Below are 26,321 nucleotides of genomic sequence, written 5' to 3'. Positions count from 1 at the left end.
TGAACAAAGACCAAGACTCCATATCGAATCCCAAAGCCGTAATCACCGGAAGTGTGAGGTCGTACAAGACAATCGAATCTCAAAAAGGGAGAGATCCGAGATACCGCAATCGTAATCCCCATCCCCACTGATCGAATCTCACATTCCAGATTCCACGTTTCGAGACAAACCCAATATCCCAAAAATAAACCATATCTAAGATATCGATAATGAATCTTCTTTAGAAAGAGCATCGAACCTCGTTCTGATGGACCAATACAACCCGGAATCCAGGGAAAGGTTCCAAAGTCAAGCCGTAGCGAAAAACCCAGTAAACTCCGAGCAAGAGCCAATCGAAAACATTCAAAGACCTAGATCCGCCGTCGCCTTCTTTGTCTTTTTCTTTATGTTAAGTTTGCAAGAACAGATGTAACTTGTAAGTCTTTTTGTTGACATAATACAACGGGTTTGTTTTTTTAATAATCAATTAACAAAAAGACTTTAATTAACACATGAGATTTTCCGTTATCTTTTTAAGTTAGCAATTTTACAAAAGAATATAAAACTCAAAATTAGAACTATAAATCAACCAACCATAATATATTGTAACTCAAAATTTAACTTAAAAATATTTAATTCATGATTAGTAAATTGCAAATCATGCGACGTATGTTTTTAGAGTGAAGAAGCGTGCATCACCGAGTATGCAACCGACGGCAGTTAGCGTTTCCGACGCGTCCGGTATAGCATCAGTTACGTTATCATTGCGCGTTTTGGCTGTTGCGGTTTCTTGGGTGGGGAGTGCACTTTGGTGATATCAATACGGCACCGACCTTTTTTTTTTTTATATATAAAGTAATGTTGGTAAAAAAATTGTATTCATGTCCAAAAAGATAAATGTAAGTTTAATAAGAGAGAGAGCGAGGCACATACAAATGAGGGTTTCTTTAGCCAAAACCATAAAAAAGGGTCAAAGAACATGTTTATACATATCATATGACCATTAATTAGAACTCCGAATCCTAGGAAGGGTGGCTCAGTAGTTAGTTTAATGGTCATATGTATGATGTAGGTAGAGAGACTTACAAATAAAACTCAGATATACGACGGATATCTCTTTTCAATAGCTCGGCACTCTCAATTGTCAAAATGGTATTAGTTAATCTATATGACAACCAGTCGATCTTCGAACGTGGGAAGTGTCGATGATCGTATTTTTTAGGAGACAAGACTAATGTCCACTAATCAAGACTTAATAAAAACTTCAGAGGTGAACTGAAACTAATGTCCACTAATCAAGAATTTTCTGCAAGATCTTTTTTTTATTTGTGTCCAAAATATCTATAAGATTATCTCATACTAAAACAATGTTCTTGAATCCACATTTTTTTGAGGCGAAAATTAGCTAGTGTTTTCTTTCTACGATGTTAAAACGTTAAAAGAGTTTTTTAATATTTTTTCTTTCACCAAATATACAATTTCTTTGCATCATTATTTTGGAATATTAGTTATATATTTACAGCAGAAAAATCTACATTATTGAGTTATTAATTATAAAAATATTTATGGTTTACATAGAAATTTAAGAGGCATTTGCAAAAATATCATTTTTCTATATCTTTTTGCAAATAAACAAGTAATTACTAAATATGATTTTTTGCATATGTGCATATATATTTCTAGAAAAAAATTATTTTCCCTTTCTTTGTCAATGAGATTCAATATATACGAGTGGTTTGGTCAACCAATCCTAAAGAACATTGTTTATAAAAAAATTCACAAAAGTGATCCGAGTCAAATAATCCCCATTTAAGGTTTAAACAAAACAAAATGTAATACAACAGGTAATGAATCCAACGGCGGTAGCGGTATACACCTCTGCCGCCAAAAAGAAAACAGAGTACTCGAATCCAACGGCGGCTTTAATTGCACCTTGATTTAAACACGATTCTTGTACAAATTTAACTGATTCTTGTTCCATCTTTCCGAAACAATAAATCAGCAATTAAAATGGTTTCTTTATACGTTATAAGATCATTTCTTCTTCTTTTCATTGTTTCTATTCATCTTTGTCGCACGACTTCATCAAGCTCAGAACCAGAAGCTAATATTACTATCGATGTGAGCCAAGCCTATAAACTTGTTCATTCTGGCTACACTTTTCTTGATGTCGGTAAAAAAAAATTACTCCGTTCAGATTCAATCACGTCTCTATTGTTTGCTCGATATTTTCTGAAGTGTGAGAGCTGTTTAAAACAGAACTGTTGAAGAATTCGAAAAAGGCCATGTTGATTCAGAGAAAGTCTTCAATGTTCCTTTCTGGTTATATAGTCCACTGGGTCAAGAGATTAACCCTAATTTCTTGGAACATGTTTCATCTTTCTGCAACCAAACCGATCATCTCGTCCTGGTGATAAACTGATGAGTCTTGTCCTTATCATATGGAAGCATAATTTTTTACTCAGTTCACTGGTTCTGATAGTTGAATCTGTTGTTTTAATCTTCTATTTACAGGGTTGTAAATCGGGAGTTAGATCATTGTATGCTACCAAAGTTCTTGTTTCTTCCGTAAGTACCAAAATATTCAAGATCTTAATGAACCTTCTTGGCCTTTTTTTTACTTGTGACGTGAATAAAAACAGAGGATCTAAGTCTCTCTATAAACGTTGTTTCTTTGTATCTATCTGAGTTTATTGATGATAGTTCATATGGGATTGTTTGATCATGTAACAGGGCTTCAAGACTGTAAAAAACATGGACGGTGGTTACATTGCTTGGGTCAATAAGAGATTTCCAGTTAAAGTGGAACACAAGCAACTCAAATACGATGAGCTCTGATTCAGATTATCCAAATCTAACCATGTTAAAAGTTAGTAGTATATTGTTTTTTTTTTTTTAAAGTAGATGTGAATATGTATGTATCACTTATTATTACATTACATTAAATAAAACACATAATATTTGGGGTTCAGACTTTTAGAGAGATGAAAAAATTGGCGGACCAAGCAATGAACCCCAGAATCAACAATGTATGTATTCCCTGATATATATTGAGAAGAGTCATGAATGAGATAGCGAACGAGATTAATCCCCGGATCCACGGTTTGTTGCACCTTTAGCGGGACAGTCCGCTCGATCACAGTCTTGAGCCATTCTTTCTCCATAAGACCTTGTGTTGTGTGATCTCTGACTTGAAAAGCCCCGGTGCAATCGAGTTCACTCTGATCTTGTAAGTTGTAAACACCTAACTCAAGAGCCATCATCCTTGTCATGGTGTCAACACCACCTTTAGAACAAGCATACGCCACTCCGCCAGGCACAATACGGCCGTGGAGTCCAGAGATTGATGAGATGCTTATCACCGAACCACCATGTTTAGCGTCGCGCATTAACATGCATACGTATTTGGAGACTAACCTTTCAGATTCAGTAACTAATATTGTCAGAGCCGGCCAAGAGGCCAAGCAAGCCAAGCATTGGCTTGCGGCCGTGCATATAAATAGAAACTTTCGGCCGTTTTCAATAAAAGTTTTTCTTAGACCAGTGGTTAAGTTGTATTAATATTAGCACTACCTCTCAGGTTTGACCCCCATGAGCTGCAATTAGTTTTTTTTTTTTTTTTTTGCTTGTAGCCCTAAAAAGTTGAGCGCCGACTCTGAATATTGTGTACCCACCAAACTTTAGAACCTTTCAGATTCAGTTACGTCTTTATTGTTTGTTCGTTTATTGTGACTTATGAAATGATTAGCTGTTTGGAACAGAAGTGTTGAAGAATTCGACAAAAGGACATATTGATCGAGAGAGAAAACTTGAAATGTTCCTTATTGGGTTATATACTCCACGAGGTATAGAAAACAACCTAAATTCTAGAAACATGGCATCTGTCTCTAGCCAAACCGATCATCTTGGCGTTCTATTTAATAAGTTGTAATAACAATGGATTTGATTGGTGACCATGTTTAAATGAAATGGTTAGAAAATTACGAGCGGTTATAAAGATAACGGTTAAAAATAGCAGATCTAAAAATGATATAGTAAAAGAAAACGGTTGAATATTTACCTTGATTGATAACATTATAGCGGTTGATTAGTAAAATGATATTAAATTATAATTCTTAAAAACTAATTTGATTAAATAGTAAAAATATGGAAGAAGACATTATATTTTATAACATGAAAAATTAATAAATCAATAAATTAGAAATCATATTTTTTAGTGGTTGTGATGATTCCAACAAATAAATGTAATTAGTCTCACAATTGGGCTAATTATAACTTCTTTCAAGTAAATCTCTCAATAAAGAAATTGTGTTTTTTTTTTCTTTTTTGCAAAAAAAATTAAAATTGTTAAAACCAAACTATTAATAAAACATAAAGATTATTGGGTCAATTTGAAAATCCATTGAGATATAATTTATCAATGTGCATTATTACAAACACATTATCATCTTCCTATATATATATATATATATATATATTTTGTAAACCTGTCATTTTGAACAAATTTTTAATACAAGAAAAAAATATATTCAATCACTTTGTTTGCAATTGAAGTTGCAAAAAAAAGTAAATTGCCAAACGCCCATATTTTTTTATTGTTGATTTCCACATTTTCAACTGCTCAAAATTAGCTCTAGCCGCCTATTCTTTCCACTAATTCTAACCATTCATTCCAACACCTTCTCCAACCAATTGAGCATTTCATTTACAAAAGAGGCGTTAAATTTTTTATTATAAATTATTTTTAACTTTTCAAATAAAAAAAGATTATGTCATTTCATTTAGAATTACTTAAAAATAATTCTAAATATAAAATTACTAACAGTACACTCTTTTTATGACTAAAATGCAATTTCCGAGACAAATGGACTCGACCGACATCAGAAAACTAAACCGTGTAACAGCGCGGGAAAAAGATGTCGACAAGGTTAAGTTATAAACCGAACCGGTTTAGACCGGGTACACGCGTTACTTACGCGCAACCTCCACGTCTTCACCATGGCACCATCATTGACAGAGACACAAATACTCTGTCCCTTTCCTTCCTTCCTTCCTTCCTTCTTCAAATAAATATCTTAACCATACCAAAGTCTTCTCTTCTTCATTCATTCCTTAATCATCCGACGACAATGGCTTCCTCCGGCGACAAGCAAGCTTCATCTCTCTACCCAACAGTTGACACATCGAACCCCGAAGCTCCTCCTCCTCATAACCCTAGCTCCTCATCCTCTTCCACTAATAATCTCTATCCTTCTCTCGATATGAACGATCTCGCTCGTAACCTCTTCCCTGAGCAACCGGAGACTAACCCCTCCTCCGTATCCGCTCCTCCCGCTGCGACGGAGGAAGTAATTTTGAAAATCTCCGGCGCGATTCTTCACCTGATCGACAAATCTTACAGCGTCGAGCTTGCGTGCGGCGATCTCTCGATCATCCGTATTGTGCAAGGAGAGAACGTTGTCGCTGTGCTCGCTAGTGTCGCCGATGAGATCCAATGGCCGTTGACTAAAGATGAGAACTCGGTCAAGGTCGATGAGTCTCATTACTTCTTCACGCTCCGACCTACAAGCGATGAAGAAGACGGAGGTGCTGGAGGTAAGAAGAACTCTGACGAAATGTTGAACTACGGACTCACCATTGCTTCGAAAGGTCAAGAGCATTTGCTGGTTGATCTTGAGAAGATCTTGGAGGATTACAGCTGTTTCACGGTTCAGCAAGTCTCAGAGGAAGCGAAAGAAGCAGGGGAGAAGGTTTTGGATGTGACGGTGGCGAGAGAGACGTCTCCGGTTGAGCTTACTGGAGAGAGGAAAGAGATTGTGGAGAGGCAATGTTCGGCGTATTGGACGACGTTAGCTCCCAATGTTGAGGATTATAGTGGGAAGGCGGCGAAGCTGATTGCGACTGGCTCTGGTCATTTGATTAAAGGGATTCTTTGGTGTGGTGATGTGACTATGGATAGGCTTATTTGGGGTAATGGTTTCATGAAACGGAGGTTGTCGAAGGCTGAGAAAGAGAGTGAAGTTCATCCTGACACTTTGAAAAGAATCAGGAGGTATGTGTTTTTTAAATGCTTTCTGTTAAATTTTTGTGATTTTTGATTCAGTTTAGATAGATAGAAATTTGTGTAAACTGTCTTTAAATAGTATGTCTTGATTTGTTCTTGTGTGTCCTGGATGAGTATAATTGGGAAAGCTGAGACGATCTGTGTTCCAAACATGACATATATATAGTCTTGTTAAATGTCATTATTGCTGCTTGTGTATTGGTGTCTCATTATGTAATCACCAATGCAGAGTGAAGCAGATGACCAAAATGACAGAGAATGTGGCAAACAGCGTTCTCTCTGGAGTTCTTAAAGTTTCTGGATTCTTTACAAGTTCAGTGGCCAACACTAAAGTAGGAAAGAAATTCTTTAGCCTTCTTCCTGGAGAAGTCATCCTCGCATCTCTTGACGGATTCAGTAAGTCCACTAATCTTTATATTATATAATGTACTTAACCCGACTTTTATGTGGCCATATTCATGATTATTTAAGACTGTTGGTTATGTTTTGATAGATAAGGTATGTGATGCTGTTGAAGTAGCTGGGAGGAATGTAATGTCAACCTCTTCCACTGTCACAACCGAACTCGTTGATCACAAGTAAGTAATATCTGAGTATTCGAGATTTGGAACTCTTGATTATTTGGATATGGAAGTGTTTTAAGAGAAGAATTGTAAAATTTTGGTTTGATGAATATTGTAGGTATGGAGGTAAAGCGGCTGAGGCGACAAACGAAGGGCTTGATGCAGCAGGATATGCGTTTGGCACAGCTTGGGCTGCTTTCAAAATCAGAAAGGCTATTAACCCTAAGAGTGTTCTCAAGCCTTCAACGCTTGCAAAAACCGCCATTAGATCTGCAGCTTCACAGAAGAAAGCTTAGTAAGCCTTCCTGATGTAGCGAAACTGCTACTGGCCCATTGGTCATGTTTGTTTGTATCAACTTCTGGTCTTTTTGATGGAGAAGTAAAAACTGAAAAGAGGTGTGGATTAGTGGAGTTGTTGTGAAGTGTTTGTGGTTTCTATGAGAATCATGTAATGTCTCGAGTTGGATCGGAATATGTACTGTATGTGTAATTATCCTTGGGGTTTCTTTGCTGAATCCAAATCAAGTTTCATTGAAAATAGTTTTCATGTTTTCAACGTCAAACAGAGTTATTTCCCTCTCTCTCTCTCTATCTTTTGAGCTATCTATCTAGTAAATGCTAGAGAAATCTCCCAAAGATGCATTTGACTGGAAAAGCCACACGAGAGTTGAGATTCCAGATAACTGATAACAATGGTAAGGAAAGAAAACAGTAGTTAATAATAATTAGCAGGTTAGAGCTGCCTGATTTGCACTGTGCTTGGAACATAAGAACAGACGAGTGTGCAACAATTCGGGTCTCCAGATTCGCCGAGATCCACTTTTTTGAAGTATCCTTTGTTCCCAATGATGTAAGCAACGCAGCGAGTGCAAGACGCATCTATATCCAAAACCACTGCAACATTCTTCTTCTGGTCAATGATCGAATGTTGGGGAAGAGCAGTTAGCGATCTTGTTTCAGGATGATAATACATTGAGGATGGAGATTTGGGTTACGAGTAAGATTGAGCCTAGAGAGGTCTCGTGGAACAAGTTCTTAGCGGTTGATATTAGACAACTCATTGGTATCGAGGTTCTGGCAGAGACTTTCTATAGAGAGTACTAATATAACGAAGGAAACATGTGTAATTAATATGAACAAAACCCTAGTGTACAAGCCTATATATATTGTAATACCTCATATCAATACAATCAAGCATTTCCTTACATGGTATCAGAGCAGTAAAGTCCTAGACCTAAATTTTTTTTCACCGATATGCTTCTTTATAAAGCTCCCATCTTTGCATACATGGTTCCATTTAAGCTCCCATCTTTGCATGGTTCCATTTTTTGCAAGTCAACCGCACTGCTCCCAGAGATGTCAACGGAACCCTAATGAGCACTTCCTCTACCAAATCCAGTAAAAGATCTGACATTATCATCGCCATTGCTAAATCTTAGGGGTCAAGGCTTCGAAATCTCTTAAACCCTTTTAGCCCCACTGATTTCGTCGGACTGATATATCTGAATTATATCAAGAGGTGCTTTGGCGGGCTTTTGAAACAAAGGAATATAATATAGAATCTGAAAATATTATAAGATTAACAAAGAATAACTCTTTTTAGAAAACTCACCAAAAACTGAAGCTCTCAATCTCTCACAAAACTCATACGTTATGCACTTTTGTCCTTTTCTCTCTAGGACAATTTCTTGTTCTCTCAATTTCATATTTTTATTATATTTAGATAACTTCTATTTTTATTATAAAAATATAAAATCTCTAATCCTAGTTCATTTAAACCATGGTTCCGATCGGTAACGGCTGTTATTTATGGCTGTAAAAACTTTAATTTTAAAATTTTAGCCGTAGAGAATTTTGGTTGTAGATGCTTTGACTGTACAAATTTTAACTGTTAAATTTTGATTAGTAACAAACATTTTTAAAACTGTAACTGTTACTTTTATTATTAAAAATATTGAAATGATGACATTAATGATGATAATAAAAATAAAAATAATTATTATTGAAATGAATTTTAAAAGAAAGAGAAAAAAATAGGAATCATTATTTTATAAAAATGAAAATATGTAAAATATATATATAAACTTGTGGAGAGCTTTATTATTATTTCAATCATTATGGAAAATAAGAAAGAGAAAAAATAACTACAGTTTTATTTATTTATTTTTTAACCGCCAAAAAAGTCTCACATTTGTAGCTTTAAAAATTTGTACGTACAAACTAAAAAAATGGGCAGTTAGACTTTTAAGACTTTTAAAAATAATAAAGCAATGAAATCATGATTGGTAAAATTTTGGCTTTTAAAGTCTTTAAAGTCTCTCACAATCAGAGAGTCCATATCTCAAACTTACTTCAAGCTTAAGACCATGGTTGTTATATAATGCATGTTGATACATACCAAAGTATATATTTATAATGGAAAATATTGCTATAAATATATATATATATATATATATAAATATTTGTAATAGATTTGCTTAATAGTAAACAAACTGAATTTGGAGGTTTTCTTTGGCAACACTTTATTCAAAAAGTCAAAAAAAAAATTACTAAGCTTTCTTTTCTTTTTCCTTTCCTAACTCTAAATCTGTTTTGGTTATAATTTTTTTTTTTTTTTGGCCAATTTTATAGAATATCATTTTTTTGTTGGAGTACAACCGATTATTTACCTAACAAATTTAAACATTCATAAGTTAGTCCTCGATTTTGCTTTTGTGAAGCTCTTTGTAGAGAGTTTTTTTTTTGGTATAGGCCTGATTACATGTAGGCGCTAAGAGCATACACAATGGACATTTTTGGTGAGTGTCAAAAGAATTAAAAAATAAAAATAATAGAAAGATGAGGAAAGAGAGAGACATTGTGTCTCTGCCTACACTTCTACAGATCCTCTAAAATCTCTCTCTCACTATTTGTCATAAGTTGATTGGTTAATTTTTGAAAAACAAACAAAATTTAAATTAAATAGTATTATGATATCTAAAATATTTTTGGAGAACCTATTTTCACAGTATGACTAATGTGTGTGCTCTAAGGGTAGGAATAGATTTAAAATCCTCTGATCTTTTGTGAAGCTAATTGTAGAGAGTTTTTTGGTATAGGCCTGATCTCATATAGGGACTGCTGGTAGGAGGAGTTTTAAAATCCCGTATATGGCTAAAGAGAAAGGGATTCTCATGACATTGTAATGTAATGTTGGTCTTTTGACCTGATAATATATATATATCAACAGATGACAAAAAAAAAAAAAGAAGTTAATATAAAATTGTTATCATAAACAGTTCGATGCTTAAGGAGTTAAACATAAATATCTTTCGAGCATCATATGCTATCTAGAGACGAAATATCATGACCCAAATAATTAAATCTAAACATTCAAATATTAAATATTATATTCAGAAAAATATTTAGAATTATTTCGACTATTAAATGTCAATTATTTCGACTCACAGTTATGTGTATTGGTGTGATCTGTCTCGTAATGTTTTTGCTTAGATTTAAAGGATGAATAAAATGACATACATTTAAAAGATATCCATGATAAACCATAAATCTATATCAGTTTCTTATAAATAGAAAACATGAACCATATATAGACCACACCTAAGTAAATCCAGTATTCGGGTTGGAACTTTTTGTTTTTTTGGATATGGAAGTGTTTAAAAGGAGATGTACAATTTTGGTTTCATGAATGTAGGTATGGTGTGGAAAAGCGGCCGAGGCAACAAATAAGGGCTCGATGCAGCAGGATATGCCTTTGGCACAACCTCGGCTGCTTTCAAAATCAGAAAGATTAATAACCCTAAGAGTGTTATCAAGCCCTGGAAGCTTGCAAAAACCGCCATTGGTCTTTTGATGCAAAAGTAAAACTGAAACGAGGTGTGGATCGATTAGTAGTTGTTGTGAAGAGTTTTGTGTTTCTATGAGAATCATTCAATCATGTAATGTCTCAATTGGATAGGGAATATGTGTAAGTGGCCTTGAGTTTTTTTGTTGTATCCAAATCAAGATTACTTTAAATTAGTTAACTTGTTTTTTTCAACGTGCAAACAGAGTTATTGCGTCATGCATTAGCACTCTCTCTTTCCAGCTAACTAGCAAAGTAGCAATGCTAAAGAAAGCTCCCGAGGATAATATGTTCAAGATGCATTTGACTGTTTCAAAGAATAGTCTGCAAGAGGCAAAGAGAGTTCACATATAGTATTTTTGACTTGCTCTCAGTTCGAAATATAACGATGAAACCCAATTCAAGAAGAAAGAAACTAGAGGTCATGTTGAGATTCCAGATTACAGATATAACAATGGTCAGATTTATACAATCGAAGATGACAGGAATAATACAGTAGTTAACAATACTAATTAGGTTAGCTACTTGAATTGCACTGAGCTTGGAACATAAGAACACACAAGGGGGTAACAACTCGGGTCTGCACCTACACCAAGAACCACTTTTTTGAAGTATTCTTTCTTCCCAATGATGTAAGCAATGCCGCGAGCATCAGAGTCAGTTGATAATAATCAGGTTAGCTGCCTAATTTGCACTGTGCTTAGAACATAAGAAGAGACAAATGGGTAACAACTCCGGTCTGCTGCTTTGCCAAAATCCACTTTTTCCAAGTATCCATTGTTCCCGATGATGTAAGCACTGCCGCGAGAGTAAGACGCATAATCTTTATCAAAAACCATTGCAACATTCTTCTTCTGGTCAATGAAGAAAGTCCCTAACAGAAATGCGAAACCAGTGAGTGGTCCCATATCAACCACTAAGAACAACTTGTTCCACGAGACCTCTGTAGGCTGAACCTTACTCGTAACCCAAATCTCCATCCTCAATGTATCATCGTCCTGAAACAAGACCGCAAACTGCTCTTCCCCAACACTAGAGAGGGTAACAATATCTTCGCAAGAAGGAGAAGCATTAAAAGGCAGAGGCAAACACGGTCCAAATTTCTCTGTAGTGAAATCAAAACAGATCAAGAAAGCAACATCTTGTCCTCTTCTGTCAGTAGCATACCAGTAAGTATTACCCTTAACAGACAAGCCACGGTGATTAAACTCTATTTTCCACTCAGGAGGGACATCAAAAACAACCTTCCATGAATCAGACTCAAAACTATAGAGTTCAAACTCACATATTCGTTCCTCTTCCCTAAAGACGTAAGAATCATCCACAAACCTCAAGATTTTGTACTTCTTCTTCTCGTCATAACCAAGAGCGTAACTGTCAAGCATGTCGTACCTACTTCTGGGTTGGATCCACCTTGTTTCCCCAAAGTAAGGATTCCAAACCACAAGCCTAGAGTTGAGGTTTCTGATGATGCATAAGAGTAAACCATTGCAGTGAAAGAATCCAACTATATCATCGACCTGATGATGATGATGATGATTTGCATCATCCTTCAGGCTAAAAAGCGTGCCTTTAAGCGTAATATATGGATCGACATTGCTATGGAGATCGACGTTCATCAGATAAACCTTATAATCCATCACCATGATCATCTCAAACTCATTCATCACTTGCTTCTTCTTTGCTTCGACGATATGCTTCTTTATAAAGCTCCCATCTGGACGAAGAGGAAAAGGAGGAGCCTAGGAAAAGAGTAACGCTCCCAGGCGACTTTCCCGAGAAGGTTGAGGATGGCTTTTATCCGGATCTCACCTACTGCTCCCACCCAATAAGATTAGCCCAACCGTTATATCCACTAGATAACTCCCGCCACCCATCCTTGTCCTGCGGATACAATTCAAGATGAACTCGTTCATGCGCCCCCAAGATCCAATCCAAAGAGCAGTTACTCTGGTATCAAACGATAATCTACCTCTCTGATCTTGTTTCTCTGCATTTACTACCCATAACCTTTTTAAACGAGATCCCCCAACCTTTAAGCTCTGGTTGAGTTTTTCATACCCTGCTCTTATTTCTACATCTCCTTAACACAAAGTGATGAGACCCCGGACTACGGACGTGAACCACGGACGTACGGACGGAGCAAACCCAGCGGAATGATTCGAAAAGTACGACTCGGTTGGGCCGTGAGCGGATGGAATCGGCGGTTGGAGCGATGTACGGAAGGGAACGGCACAAAGGAACGACAAGAACGGACGGAGAGAGACGCGCGAGGAGATGCTCGACTCGTTGGTCTCTCGGATAGATGGAGATAGACGTGGAATGAGGTAGCAACACACAAGGGATGGATCTCCTTGCTATATGGCCAAACTAGTAGCTAACGAACCCGGTTCGTGCAGCTTCTAGGGTTTCGTTTCAATCACTGAAAACGAGAGAGAAGGATAACTTCTGGTTCTTAATTCTTAATAGTCTGCCTTACATGATAGGGTCTAGGCCCTTTATATAGGGCCGCTTACATAGAGGAACTCTCAAAACCCTAAACACGTGGGTGGAGATAAAACGCAGCGTTCAAGACATAGTTTTTAAAAGAGAAATAAAACTAAGGATAGAATGGCCACGCGGCCGAAGTGGTCCATGGCCATGCACTAGGGTCCATAGCCTCGTTAAAACCCCCTTGGTAAACCACGTAGGGACAAACCCAAGGTGGGAAAAAGAGTACTACTTTCCCTAATGACTTGGAGGTCTTCACCCTTGTGAGATGGTGAAGACCGTTAGAAGAGCCTCGGTTGGCTGCTCGTCGGGTCGGTTGGGGCCGCGGTCGAGTTCTGCTTGTTCCTGGACAAAAGCTTGGACAAAGATGAGGCACTTCTTCCTTGCGGTCCTAGCTGCGGTCCGGCTCCTTGTTGTAGCTCCGGGCATCAGGTTCGGTGCTTGGGCTGAGGGCCGTCTACTTCCGGACGCAGTCGCGTCCTTGGTTCCTTGCGCGCTCCGGTCCTCGTCCGTGTCCGTATGCTGGTCATCGTCCCGGGTTCCATCATTCCCTCCCCCTTGGAAAGGTTTTGCCCTCAAAACATCTTCCTCGGTACCTACATCAAACAGGGCCAAGTCAGAAACATTGAATGAGGTCGAAGTCAAATACTCACCGAGCAGTTCAAGGCGGTAGGAATTGTCGTTGATCCTCTCGACGACTCGGAACGGTCCATCTCCGCGGGGGCTCAGCTTGTCCTTCCTCTTCTGCGGAAACCGTTCTGGCCGTAGGTGCAACCAAACCCAGTCGCCTTCCTTGAAAACCATGGTCTTCCGGCCCTTGTTGGCTGTCCGCGCATAGTGTTCGGTACGCGGCTCTATGTTGGCCTTCACTTCCGCATGTAACTGTTTGATAAGCTCGGCCTTGCTCGCGCCATCTTGGTTCACTACTTCTCCGGGCGGCAAGGGTAACACGTCCATAGGAGTCAACGGTTTAAACCCATAAGCGATCTCGAACGGTGATTTCTGGGTGGCCGAGTGCGTGGCAAGGTTGTAGGCGAACTCCACAAATGGAAGGCATTCGACCCAAGTCTTCCTGTTACTGCCGATGGTGGTCCGCAGTAGTGCTCCGAGTGTGCGGTTAACCACCTCTGTTTGGCCGTCCGTCTGCGGATGGCACGCGGTCGAGTACAACAGCCGCGTTCCGAGTTTTCTCCATATGGTCCTCCAGAAATGGCCAAGGAACTTGGGCTCGCGATCGGACACAATGGTACGGGGGAGGCCGTGTAGCCGCACTACTTCTCGGAAGAACAGGTTGGCGATGTGCATGGCATCGTTGGTCTTGTTGCACGGTATAAAATGGGCCATTTTGGAGAAACGGTCCACGACCACGAAAATAGCGTCCTTCTTGTCGCACGGTGGTAGACCAAGGACAAAATCCATAGATAGGTCAACCCATGGACTTGATGCGATCGGAAGGGGCGTGTACAGGCCATAGGGACGCGTAGTGGACTTGGCCGTCCGGCACATAATGCAACTACCGCAGAATTTCTCCACCATGCGCTTCATCTTAGGCCAATAGAAGTGCTCCTTCAGGATGGCCATTGTTTTGGCTACGCCATAGTGTCCCGTGAGCCCTCCTCCATGTGCTTCCCTCATTAATAACTCCCGCATCGATCCGGCCGGGACGCACAGGCGCCTCTCCTTGAATAGGAACCCGTCATGTACGAAGAACTTGGTATAGCTTCCTTTACCATGTTCCTGGTAGCACTCAACAAAGTCCGGGTCCAAACCATACGCGTCCTTGATGTGCTCAAACCCGAGGATCCGTGCGTCCATGGTGGTGATCAGCGTATGGCGCCGTGAAAGTGCGTCGGCCACAACATTCTCCTTGCCCTTCTTGTACTTGATGACGTAAGGAAAGGTTTCGATAAACTCCAGCCACTTGGCGTGCCTCCTCTTCAGGTTGGTCTGGCCGCGCATGTGCTTCAACGTCTCATGGTCGGTATGAATGACGCACTCCTTGGCCAATAGATAATGTTGCCAAGTCTCCATCGCGCAGACTAAGGCGTACAGCTCCTTGTCGTAGGTTGGGTAATTGAGCGTCGGTCCGCTGAGCTTCTCACTGAAGTAGGCAATAGGCTTGCCTCCTTGCGTCAATACGGCTCCAATGTCCACTCCGGACGCGTCGCACTCCACTTCAAAGGTTTTGCTGAAATCCGGTAAGGCCAATAGAGGCGCGTGTGTTAGCCGGTGCTTGAGCTCGCGGAAGGCTGCTTCTTGGGCCGGTCCCCACTTGAACTCGACGCTCTTCTTTATGGTGGCGGTAAGTGGTGCAGCTACCGAACTGAAATCCCGCACGAACCGCCTATAGAAACTGGCCAGGTCGTGAAAGCTCCGGACTTGACTGATATTGGTCGGGGTCGGCCACTCCTCCATGGCCTTGATCTTGTCATTGTCCACCTTAAGCCCCTGCGCACTTACAACAAAGCCTAGGAAAACTAGCTCGTTAGCTCCAAACACGCATTTCTTAAAGTTAGCGTACAGTTTGTTCTCCCTAAGAGTGTCCAAGACCAAGGACAGATGTTCTAAATGTTCCTCAAGGCATTTACTATAAACAAGGATGTCATCAAAGTAAACAACCACAAATTTGTTGATATAGACCCTAAGGACATGGTTCATCAGTCTCATAAAGGTGGAGGGAGCATTAGATAGACTGAATGGCATTACCAACCATTCGTACAAACCTTGCTTGGTTTTGAACGCGGTTTTCCACTCATCTCCTTCTTTCATCCTCACTTGATGATAGCCACTTTTAAGGTCTATCTTGGAGAAGATGGTGGAACCGCTAAGTTCATCAAGCATGTCTTCTAGGCGCGGAATGCGATGGCGGTACTTGATGGTGATGTTGTTTACTGCCCGGCAATCCACGCACATACGCCATGTCCCGTCCTTCTTAGGTACCAGCAAGACTGGCACCGCGCACGGACTAAGGCTCTCTCGGACGTATCCTTGCTCCATGAGTTCGGATACTTGGCGTTCAAGCTCCTTGGCCTCTTCGGGATTCACGCGGTAGGCAGGACGGTTCGGGAGCTGGGCTCCGGGTACAAGGTCGATCTGATGCTCAATGCCGCGAAGTGGTGGTAGACCGTGCGGTAATTCATCCGGAAACACATCCTGGTACCGTCGTAGGAGCGGTCTGATCATGGCCGGGACGGCGTCCTGCTCCGTACCTATACTCACAACATCCTTAAAGACCATCAATAAGACTTGACAAGTGGAGTCACTAAGTGATCTCCTAACCGTGCTAGCATTAATCAAGAAGTTCATTTTAGTGTTCGGTTCCTTAGACATTTTCGATTGCAGCTCACAAACTTGTGTGGGACTCAATGGTTTTAGGCAAATACGCTTATTATCATGCACAAAGGAGTATAGGTTGGTGTGGCCACAGTGAGAGGTCCGCTTATCAAACTGCCAAGGACGCCCCAAAAGGAGGTGGCTAGCTTGCATCGGAACCACGTCACACAAGACTTGGTCTTTATAGGGGCCTACACTAAACGGGACCGTGACCTGTTCGGTGACTGGGACCACGGCCTTGTCATTCAACCATTTGAGTTTGTAGGGTTTAGGATGGTTTGTGGTACCAAGAGAAAGTTTCTTGACCATGTAGGAACTTGCCACATTGGTGCAAGATCCACCATCAATGATCAAGCCACAAACCTTCCCACTTACAGTGCATCGCATGTGGAATATGTTGTCCCGCTGGTGCGTATCGTCCGGACACTGGCTAGTATTAAGGACCCGTCGGATCATAAGCAGCTCTCCCTCGTCAGGCTCGGCGACGGCTTCCTCGACCTCCTTAGCATCGTTCGGCTCGTCAGGGTCGTTGTCGTCCTCGGATTCAAGCTCCCCCGACGCGGTAATGGTCATGGTACGCGGATTGGGACAATCTCGGGCGTAGTGGCCTCGACCTTGGCACTTGAAGCATATTATGTCTCGGCTACGTCCTTCGGTCGGTTGCGGCCTGGGGTCGGTACGAGAGTCCTTGTTCTGGTCCCTTGGTTTGAACCGTGAGTCAATGGTGACGGCCTTGGACTTCTCTTGTCCGCGGTGCCCTCCCGGTCCAGGGGACGAGTTTGGCGACCAACTAGGCGTTCCTTGAGCGCGAGAGCGGTGGACGGTGTTGGCCTTTCTCTTGATCTGCTGTTCGACTTGCATTGCTAGGTGCAAGAGTTCATCGAACGAGTTGTACGATAAACGTTCTACCTTCCGCGCAATGCGGTCTTGTAGTCCGTCCAAGAACTGGGCCATCAATCCTTCTTCACTATCTTCGACCTCCAGCCGGTTGCGAAGATGCTCGAACTCTTCATAGTAGTCCTCAACGCTCTTGGCTCCTTGGGACAGCTTGCGGAACCTTCGCTGGAGCTCGCGGTGGTACAGCGGTGGCACGTACCGGCGTCTCATCTCGTTCTTCATGGCCTCCCAATGCGGTAAGGCGCGTTCCCCGTTCCTCCTACGGTCAGCTTCGGAACGATCCCACCACGTAAGGGCATGGTCCGTGAACTGGGCGGCTGCATAGGCGATCTTCTTGGGTTCGGGGTAGTTGTAACAGGCGAATATATGATCCATCCGTCCCTCCCAGTCGAGATATGCCTCCGGATCAACTTTTCCGGCAAACGTAGGGGCGTGAGTCTGTGACCCGGTTCGACCGGACGGTAGGGTTGATCGTCCTCATGCTCGTCCCTACGTCGAGGGCGCCTACCTTGGTAGGGTGGGCCATCGTCTTCTTCGGACGTCCCTCCTGGATCCGGTTCATAGCGTCGTTGGCGATCTTGGACAGGTGGTCCACGAGCTGCGGGTTGCCGTTGCCCATCCTCGATCCGTTGTAGCCGGTTCCCTAGCTGGGCTAGTTGAGTCCGGATCTCGGCTAAGACTGCCCTGATTTCCGGGGGTGGAAGCGGCTCTCCAGGTTGTGCGGCCATATCAGCTGTACGGACGGCGGTGATTGTACGGACGGTGGCCGCGGTACGGACGGCGGCCAGGTACTGTTTGGATGGTGGTCTAGGCAGTGGCTGGTTGGAGAAGTGATACCACCGGCGGTCAGTAGTGGGTACTGCGGCGGTTGATAAGTCCTCCGGCATACGGTCGTATCGGACGGTAGCAATCGGTTCCGTCGGTCGATCCGTGACGCGTGTCTGTTCAGAAAAGATCCTACACAAAGAATGAACGCGTGGGTTCTCTGTTTGATAGGTTCAACAAATCGGACAAACCTTGGACAGCTAATGATTGGAAAAAGGTAAAGTAAAAAGCAAAAGTAAAAGCACTACAAGACAACCTAAGACTAAAACAAAAATGGACCTCACGCGCTGGGACTCCACTCGCTACACGTGGCCTTTAGGCCACCACTAACAACGACCAAGCAAAAGAACACAACTTTATGGATCTAAACTACCCTAGCGAAGAACACCTCAAGAACACTAAAGACCTAGCAAGAACAAAACCTTATACAAACGGACTAGTTCCTAAACAAGACTCAAACTTGACCGTACAAGGACGTAAGGGAAGTAAAAATACGACCTTGTGAGGAACTTTCGGCTCTGATACCAACTGATGTGACCCCGGACTACGGACGTGAACCACAGACGTACGGACGGAGCAAACCCAGCGGAATGATTCGAAAAGTACGACTCGGTTGGGCCGTGAGCGGATGGAATCGGCGGTCGGAGCGATGTACGGAAGGGAACGGCACAAAGGAACGACAAGAACGGACGGAGAGAGACGCGCGAGGAGATGCTCGACTCGTTGGTCTCTCGGATAGATGGAGATAGACGTGGAATGAGGTAGCAACACACAAGGGATGGATCTCCTTGCGATACGGCCAAACTAGTAGCTAACGAACCCGGTTCGTGCAGCTTCTAGGGTTTCGTTTCAATCACTGAAAACGAGAGAGAAGGATAACTTCTGGTTCTTAATTCTTAATAGTCTGCCTTACATGATAGGGTCTAGGCCCTTTATATAGGGCCGCTTACATAGAGGAACTCTCAAAACCCTAAACACGTGGGTGGAGATAAAACGCAGCGTTCAAGACATAGTATTTAAAAGAGAAATAAAACTAAGGATAGAATGGCCACGCGGCCGAAGTGGTCCATGGCCATGCACTAGGGTCCATAGCCTCGTTAAAACCCCCTTGGTAAACCACGTAGGGACAAACCCAAGGTGGGAAAAAGAGTACTACTTTCCCTAATGACTTGGAGGTCTTCACCCTTGTGAGATGGTGAAGACCGTTAGAAGAGCCTCGGTTGGCTGCTCGTCGGGTCGGTTGGGGCCGCGGTCGAGTTCTGCTTGTTCCTGGACAAAAGCTTGGACAAAGATGAGGCACTTCTTCCTTGCGGTCCTAGCTGCGGTCCGGCTCCTTGTTGTAGCTCCGGGCATCAGGTTCGGTGCTTGGGCTGAGGGCCGTCTACTTCCGGACGCAGTCGCGTCCTTGGTTCCTTGCGCGCTCCGGTCTTCGTCCGTGTCCGTATGCTGGTCATCGTCCCGGGTTCCATCACAAAGCCAGGCTACTAGTTGATCCTGTGAATATGTCGAATCGCATACCATACAATCAAAAAGGCAAAGGGATTGAACGAGGTTTCTCCCCTCCACCACGCAAACGCATCTGAGCCCCATGAATCGATACCTCAGATCTCATCCAAGAAAATGCCTTGACACTCATCGGACGCTTAACCAACCCCACCCTTCAACGCATGTGGAGATTGTTTCCTTTCCTCACCAACAGATGGAACCAATGAGGGAAAGTCACAGGTTCAGATCTTGGTCAGGGTCGTTTCCAGTTCAAGTTTGAAAAAGAGGAAGACTTACAGCAAGTCTTGGCAAACAGACCATACCATTTTGACCAATGGATGGTAATCCTCCAAAAATGGAAACCTATAATCTCTTCTTCATTTCCAGCTCTGATCCCTTTCTGGATAGAGGTGCAAGGTCTCCCAAAACACTATTGGAAGATAGAGATGCTTCAAAGCATTAGCGAAGTAGTAGGCGAACTTCTGGATTGGGAAATCACTAGCTCTGCTATCCAACTAAAAATCCTCATCAACGGGCTTGAACCTATCACAAAGGAGACAATTGTTGAATTTGAGGACGGCAACGAGGTCATTGTGCATCTGGATTATAAAAACCTGAAAAACCATTTTACCTACTGCTTACGCCTATCGCATGAAAAGAATAAGTGCCCCGGCTTGCAAACTCAAGAAGAGATCCCCTCAGCTCCGAGAAATCCTGTTCGAGAGTTGTCAGCTCAAAGACCAATATCAAGAAATTATTACACCCCATAGGATAATTTCTTGCCCCCCACAAACCCAGCACAAGGTTCAGAGAGAAGTATGTTACCTAGAACAAACCCGAATCCTAGAAATCACCACTTTGACAACCTTGAGCACTCTGAGAGATCGCACTCCGGCTCAAGACATTACCAACCTAGTTGCAGAGACTCCGGTGATGCAAGACATAACTCTCGCTACCACAGATCTCCATCACGACATCTGACAAACTCATCACATGGCATCAAAGTCTCCTTACCTCATCGTTCCCATGGTCATACGGCTCGGACCCTCCAATGGAAAGCAAAACCAATTACTTCTGTGGACGAGCAGGGTGATCCCTCTGTTTCCTCTAGAGCTAGAAGACCCCCTTTGTAACGCGATATTACGAGCCCAGAACCTAACACACCATCTCCAAATTCTGGAGGATCTCCGGGAAGTCACAGTACAATATATCTCCTGTCCGGATCCTTCAGAGAGTGCAGCTAGACGTATGAGGGTCCTACAAAGTGAAACAGACAACCTTATGGAGAAAACTGCTGACTCTATCCTTGCTTACCAGAGCATCGAGGGAACTGACTTTTCTCTGGGACCTTTACCTGTGAATGAGAGTCACCTTTCATTGGATCCTACAAACACCGATGCACCAATACTAGAGAAAGATGTGGGAGGTCCAAGTAAACGTGATAGAGGTCGTCCCCCTACACACAAACAAGGCTCAAGGCCATCTCAAAAGCTATTAGGAGCAAAATCACAGAAACGAAACTTTGCTCAAGGTTCCCCGAAGAAGACACTTACTAGTCGAGATATGGAGAAGTCTGGCCCTTCGAAGCCAACTCAAAAGAAAACATCAAAACCCGCGCCTAAAAGCAAGAATCAACCCCCAAAACCCCAGAGGTCAAACTTGGATATTCACAGGAAGACGAACAACCCTCTAACCACTTGGTACCACCAATCTCCCTTGGAGCTGGAGGTTTGGCTCTGTTTTGGAATCAAAGCATTGATGTTGAGATCCTGCAGTCAAGTTCACACTTTATTGACACAAGAATAAAAACAAAAGGAAAATATTTCTTTGCTACCTTCTTATATGGGGAACCGGATAGACCAAAAAGACTTGATGCCTGGAAGAATTTCCAAGACCTTACTTCTGATAGATCTTCTCCCTGGATTATCACAGGTGATTTCAATGATATAATCCATCCATCATAAAAAGTCGGAGTCCCCCCGCGACCTGAAAGCTCTTTCTCGGATCTCCGATCCTTCATGTCCTGCGCAGACCTCTATGACCTCAAGCACACGGGTAACTGCCTTTCATGGAGAGGTAAAAGACATTCTCACCTAGTTAGATGTCGTCTTGACCGAGTAATGGCAAACAGTGAGTGGATTCTCACTTATCCCTCAGGAATAAGTGAATACTTATGCTTCAAAGGATCTGACCACCGCCCACTAGTCACATCCTTTGATCCAAAAAAGAAAAGATCCCATGGCCTCTTCCGTTTCGATAGGAGACTAAAGGAAAACCCTGAGTTAAAGAAACTGGTTTTTGAAGCCTGGAATTCTGACCCCAACTCTAGTGTTGATCTTCGACTTAGATCCTGCAGAGACCAAATCACAAGATGGAGTAAGAACCAACATCTGAAATAGCCAAACGAAAATATTGGATCTTAGTGATCAACTAGAGGAAGCTATGAATGATGACACTGCCCCTTAGGAAAACATTGACTCTATCAACAAAGCACTCATACTTGCGTACCAAAAAGAAGAAGCTTTCTGGAAACAGAGAAGCAGAAACCTATGGTTGGCTCTAGGAGACAAAAATACGGGTTTTTTTATGCAACAACAAAGTTTCGCAATGCTATAAACAATATCTCGGTTATAGAAAACCCCAATGGTGTACCAGTTTATGAAGAAAAGGATATTGCTAATACGATATCCAACTATTTTCGTGATTTGTTTAAAGCTGAACCTGGAGACTGCAGAACTGTTGTTGAAGCAGGCCTGTCCACTTGTGTCACGCAAGACATGAATGATAAACTCCTCCTCCTACCGTTCACTATTGAAGTGAAAAACGCATGCTTCTCCATACACGCAGACAAAGCCCCGGGTCCCGATGGGTTCTCAGCTAGCTTTTTTCAAGCAAACTGGACCACTATGGGACCCACGATCACCTCTGAGATCCAACCTTTCTTCACGTCAGGAAACTTGCCCCTGCACATAAACCTTACACATGTGAGACTCATCCCTAAACTGATCAATCCTCAAAAAGTCTCAGACTACAGACCTATCGCACTCTGTTCTGTGTACTACAAAATCATATCGAAGATCCTATCCAAAAGACTTCAACCAATTCTTCATTTGTGCATATCTGAAAACCAGTCAGCTTTTGTACCTCAACGTGCCATTTCAGATAATGTACTGATCACCCACGAGGCATTACACTACCTGAAAACCTCGAAAGCAAAGAAAAGATGTTATATGGCTGTAAAAACTGACATGAGTAAGGCATATGATCGACTTGAATGGGATTTTATAAAAGCACTAATGGAACGGATGGGTTTTCATTGAACTTGGATTCAGTGGATCATGCAATGCCTCAACACAGTGGAATACGCCTATCTCCTGAATGGTAGAGCTTGCGGTGCAGTTATTCCTGAATGAGGCATCAGACAAGGAGACCCTTTGTCACCGTATATCTTCATCATGTGCAGTGAAGTGTTGTCTGGCCTCTGTTCGAAAGCTCAAATACAAGGAAATCTGCTTGGCTTGCGAGTCGCAGTAGGTAGCCCTCGAGTTAACCACCTCTTATTTGCTGACGACACAATGTTTTTCTGTCGCTCAGACGCAAAAAACTGTTTCAACCTGAAAAGTATCCTGCGGGTATACGAACAAGCATCAGGTCAGAAAATAAACCTAAGTAAATCCTCAATCACCTTCGCAAACAAAACCCTGTCCTCAACAAAGGAGGAAGCAAAGAGAATTCTAGGTATACAAAGAGAAGGAGGGCAAGGTAAGTATTTAGGATTACCGTCACTCTTTGGCCGCAAGAAGAAGGACCTGTTCAACAACATCGTGGACAAGATAAAACAGAGAGCACAAAACTGGTCCTCCAGATTCCTCTCTTCGGCTGGGAAGCTTACTATGCTGAAATCTGTCTTAGCAGCCATGCCCACTTACACCATGTCATGCTTCAAACTCCCTAATAACCTGTGTAAGAGAATTCAGTCAGCTATGACTAGGTTCTGGTGGGATCAAAATACTAAAAAGAAAAAGATGTCATGGATTTCATGGAAAAGGATGACCAAACCTTTCAAATTGGGTGGTTTAGGCTTCAAAGATATACAATCATTCAACAATGCCCTCCTGGCAAAAATCAGCTGGCGACTTCTCACATCTCCTCATTGCCTGATGGCTAGAGTCCTTCTAGGGAAGTACTGCCCGAACTCATCTCTACTGGACTGCGCAGTGCCAAACTCTGCATCCCACGGATGGTGGAGTATCTGCATTGGAAGAGATCTTTTGAAACCTCACGTGGGACGCATCATTGGATTAGGTACCACTACTCCATTGTGGAATAGCCCTTGGCTATCTCTAGACACCCCCATCTCCCCAATGGGACCACCACCAGCAGAATCACAAGGATGGACAGTTTCTGACCTCCTTGAACCATGCACTTCAAAGTGGAATATAGATCTCATCAAACGAACCCTACCTGTGCATGAAAAAGAAATTTTACAGTTAAAACCGAGTAAGCAAGGAGCCTTGGACCGATGGGCATGGCTTCCGACACAAGATGGAACTTATAACACAAAATCAGGCTACTATACCGCTCACTCGGAAGACTCTAACTCAATAGCTCCTCAAACCTCCCAGGCGTCATCGTCATTCAGTTGGACAGCTAACATCTGAAATGTTAAGACGTCCCCAAAAACAAAGCTACTTATTTGGAAGATTGTCCAACAAGTCATTCCGGTGGGAGCAACCTCAACTGCCGCCTTATCTCGGGAGATGCAAAGTGCCCACACTGCAGTGAGACCGAGTCTGAACTACATTTATTCTTCCATTGCCCGTTTGCGACTAGGGTTTGGGCCCTAGCCCCTTTCAATAGCAACTTCCCCTCCCAATCCTTTACATCCATCACTGAAGGAATCTCCTCCGTAAACCGACTTATATGCCTACCACCCTCTAGAATTGGAGGAGGTCCTCTAGCCCCTTGGATCCTCTGGATGATATGGATGGCTCGAAACAAACTGATTTTCAACAAGGAACGCATAAGGGCGGAGGAAGCGACTGTAATTGCTATAATCAGGGCAAAAGAATGGCAATCAGCGCAATTGGAGAAACTAAAATCAACTGTGCTCCCAACTCCATCCCCAGTAAATCAGGTACAACAAAATGAGAACTTGATTACCTGTTTTGTAGACGCATCGTGGATCTCTGAACCGAAAGCGGGACTCGGATGGGTCTTCACGGATCAACACGAACAGATCTTACAACAAGGCTCAGATCTGGCGACACACGTCTCCTCCCCTTTGATGGCCGAAGCGTTAGCAACTCTAACTGCGGTTGAAGTTGCAATTGCTTCGGGTTTCACTCACCTCTCGATCGCCTCAGACTCTCAGACGTTAGTCAAGGCTTTGAATTTGAAGCTCCACTCGAAGGACCTTCACGAGATTCTCCATGATATCCTAGATCTATCCAATCGTTTCTCTAGTTGTAATTTTCGTTTTATTCCTAGAACCCAGAACCAGATCGCAGATGAACTAGCAAAGAGAGTTCTTTCTATGTCTCTACCTTGTATGTGAAACGTCGAAAGTCTAATACAATTTTCTGGCTGTCCAAAAAAAAAAACAAATAAAAAGAAAGCTCGCATCTTTCGATACATCGTTCAATTTTTTGCAAGTCAATCGCACTGCTCTTAGAGATGTCAATGGAACCCTAATGAGCACTTCCTCTACTAAATCCCGTGAAAGTTCTGACATCATTATCGCCATTGTTGAATCTTTTTTAATTTTATCATCCAATCAACATTAATTAGGAGAGCATATAAGGGAGCATTTAGAAGTTGTAGATGCTCTCACCTCTGTTCCTATATGCTCTCATTTGAAACATTTCCCAAGCATTTAACTCTAAAATATTAATATATATTAAAATAATTTTAAATAACTAATTTATTTTATAAAAATAGAAAATTATGATTTTATAAAAGATAAAATTATTTGTTATAAGATAATATATATGAGAAACTACTTAATGTTATTATTTAAAATAGTATAATAGTTTATTTAATACATTAAAATATTAATGTGGATATAACGTTTATAATATATATTATTGTTTTATTTTAGTTTAATGTGTTATATTATATATATTTTAAAAAGTTATTGAAATTAAAAATGGAAATATAGATATAAACTTATATAAAAAAAAATTATAATATATATTAATTATTTGTAGTTAATGTGTACATTATAAATATATATAATTAAAAATTATTAAATTACACATTTATATATATGAAATTTTATAAAATTTATGAAATGTAAAATATATATTTTTAAAAATTATATAGAAATGAGTGATAATTATTTTTTTTAATGAAACACATTTAAATTATATTTTTTAATTAATAACGTATGTTAAATATAAATATAAAATCTAATACTCCACTGCTATACCAATCAACTAAATGTGTTATATTAATCAGAGTATACAGTTTATGCACCTCAATGCTTATGCTGCATAATGCTAATGCTCTAGTATAGGTTGTTCCAATCAAGCCCTTTAAGTCTCTTCAACCCTTTTCTCCCAATTTCTCCGTCTACGATTGTGAATACTGAATACAGACAAAAGAAGATGTGCTTTCTAAGCATATAGATATCCACTGGGCCAATAGTGGGCTTTTAATACACAAGAATATAATGGTATTTTTATCAAGAAACGAGTACATTTGCATTTTATTTTACTGGAATAAAATAATTACATTTGAATGTTTTATTCAGCTAGTTACTAGTGTTTTAAAAAAAAAAAAATTTATTGATGGCTTATTTTCTTTATGATATTAATTTAAGATTTTTGTAGTTTAAAGC

At 41.5% G+C, this 26,321-nt stretch overlaps 2 protein-coding genes and 1 pseudogene across 3 annotated transcripts; 2 read left to right on the top strand and 1 right to left on the bottom strand.

The window, feature by feature from the left end:
• Positions 1-1,934: 1,934 nt before the first annotated feature.
• LOC104767089 (rhodanese-like domain-containing protein 17) lies at positions 1,935-2,950 on the top strand (annotated as a pseudogene). Its single transcript, XR_015590456.1, has 3 exons — positions 1,935-2,389; positions 2,494-2,547; positions 2,713-2,950. The product of XR_015590456.1 is annotated as a rhodanese-like domain-containing protein 17 (transcript).
• Positions 2,951-4,982: 2,032 nt separating this feature from the next.
• Positions 4,983-7,144, top strand: LOC104767087 (protein EARLY-RESPONSIVE TO DEHYDRATION 7, chloroplastic). Its single transcript, XM_010491120.3, has 4 exons — positions 4,983-6,031; positions 6,273-6,439; positions 6,537-6,621; positions 6,725-7,144. The coding sequence occupies exons 1-4, from the start codon at positions 5,109-5,111 to the stop codon at positions 6,900-6,902; spliced, it is 1,353 nt and encodes a 450-aa protein (XP_010489422.2). The 5' UTR covers positions 4,983-5,108; the 3' UTR covers positions 6,903-7,144.
• A 3,977-nt stretch (positions 7,145-11,121) lies between these two features.
• Positions 11,122-25,226, bottom strand: LOC104768169 (F-box protein At5g42460-like). The gene is made up of 3 exons (XM_087501756.1): positions 25,104-25,226; positions 17,331-17,335; positions 11,122-12,160 (listed from the first exon to the last, which is right to left on the bottom strand). The coding sequence occupies exons 1-3, from the start codon at positions 25,224-25,226 to the stop codon at positions 11,122-11,124; spliced, it is 1,167 nt and encodes a 388-aa protein (XP_087357882.1).
• Between the last annotated feature and the right edge of the window lie 1,095 nt (positions 25,227-26,321).

This window comes from Camelina sativa, chromosome 19, assembly GCF_030686135.1.
Source record: "Camelina sativa cultivar CO46 ecotype springtype chromosome 19, ASM3068613v1".
Lineage (NCBI taxonomy): Eukaryota > Viridiplantae > Streptophyta > Magnoliopsida > Brassicales > Brassicaceae > Camelina > Camelina sativa.
This window is presented reverse-complemented; position numbering and strand designations above follow the sequence as displayed.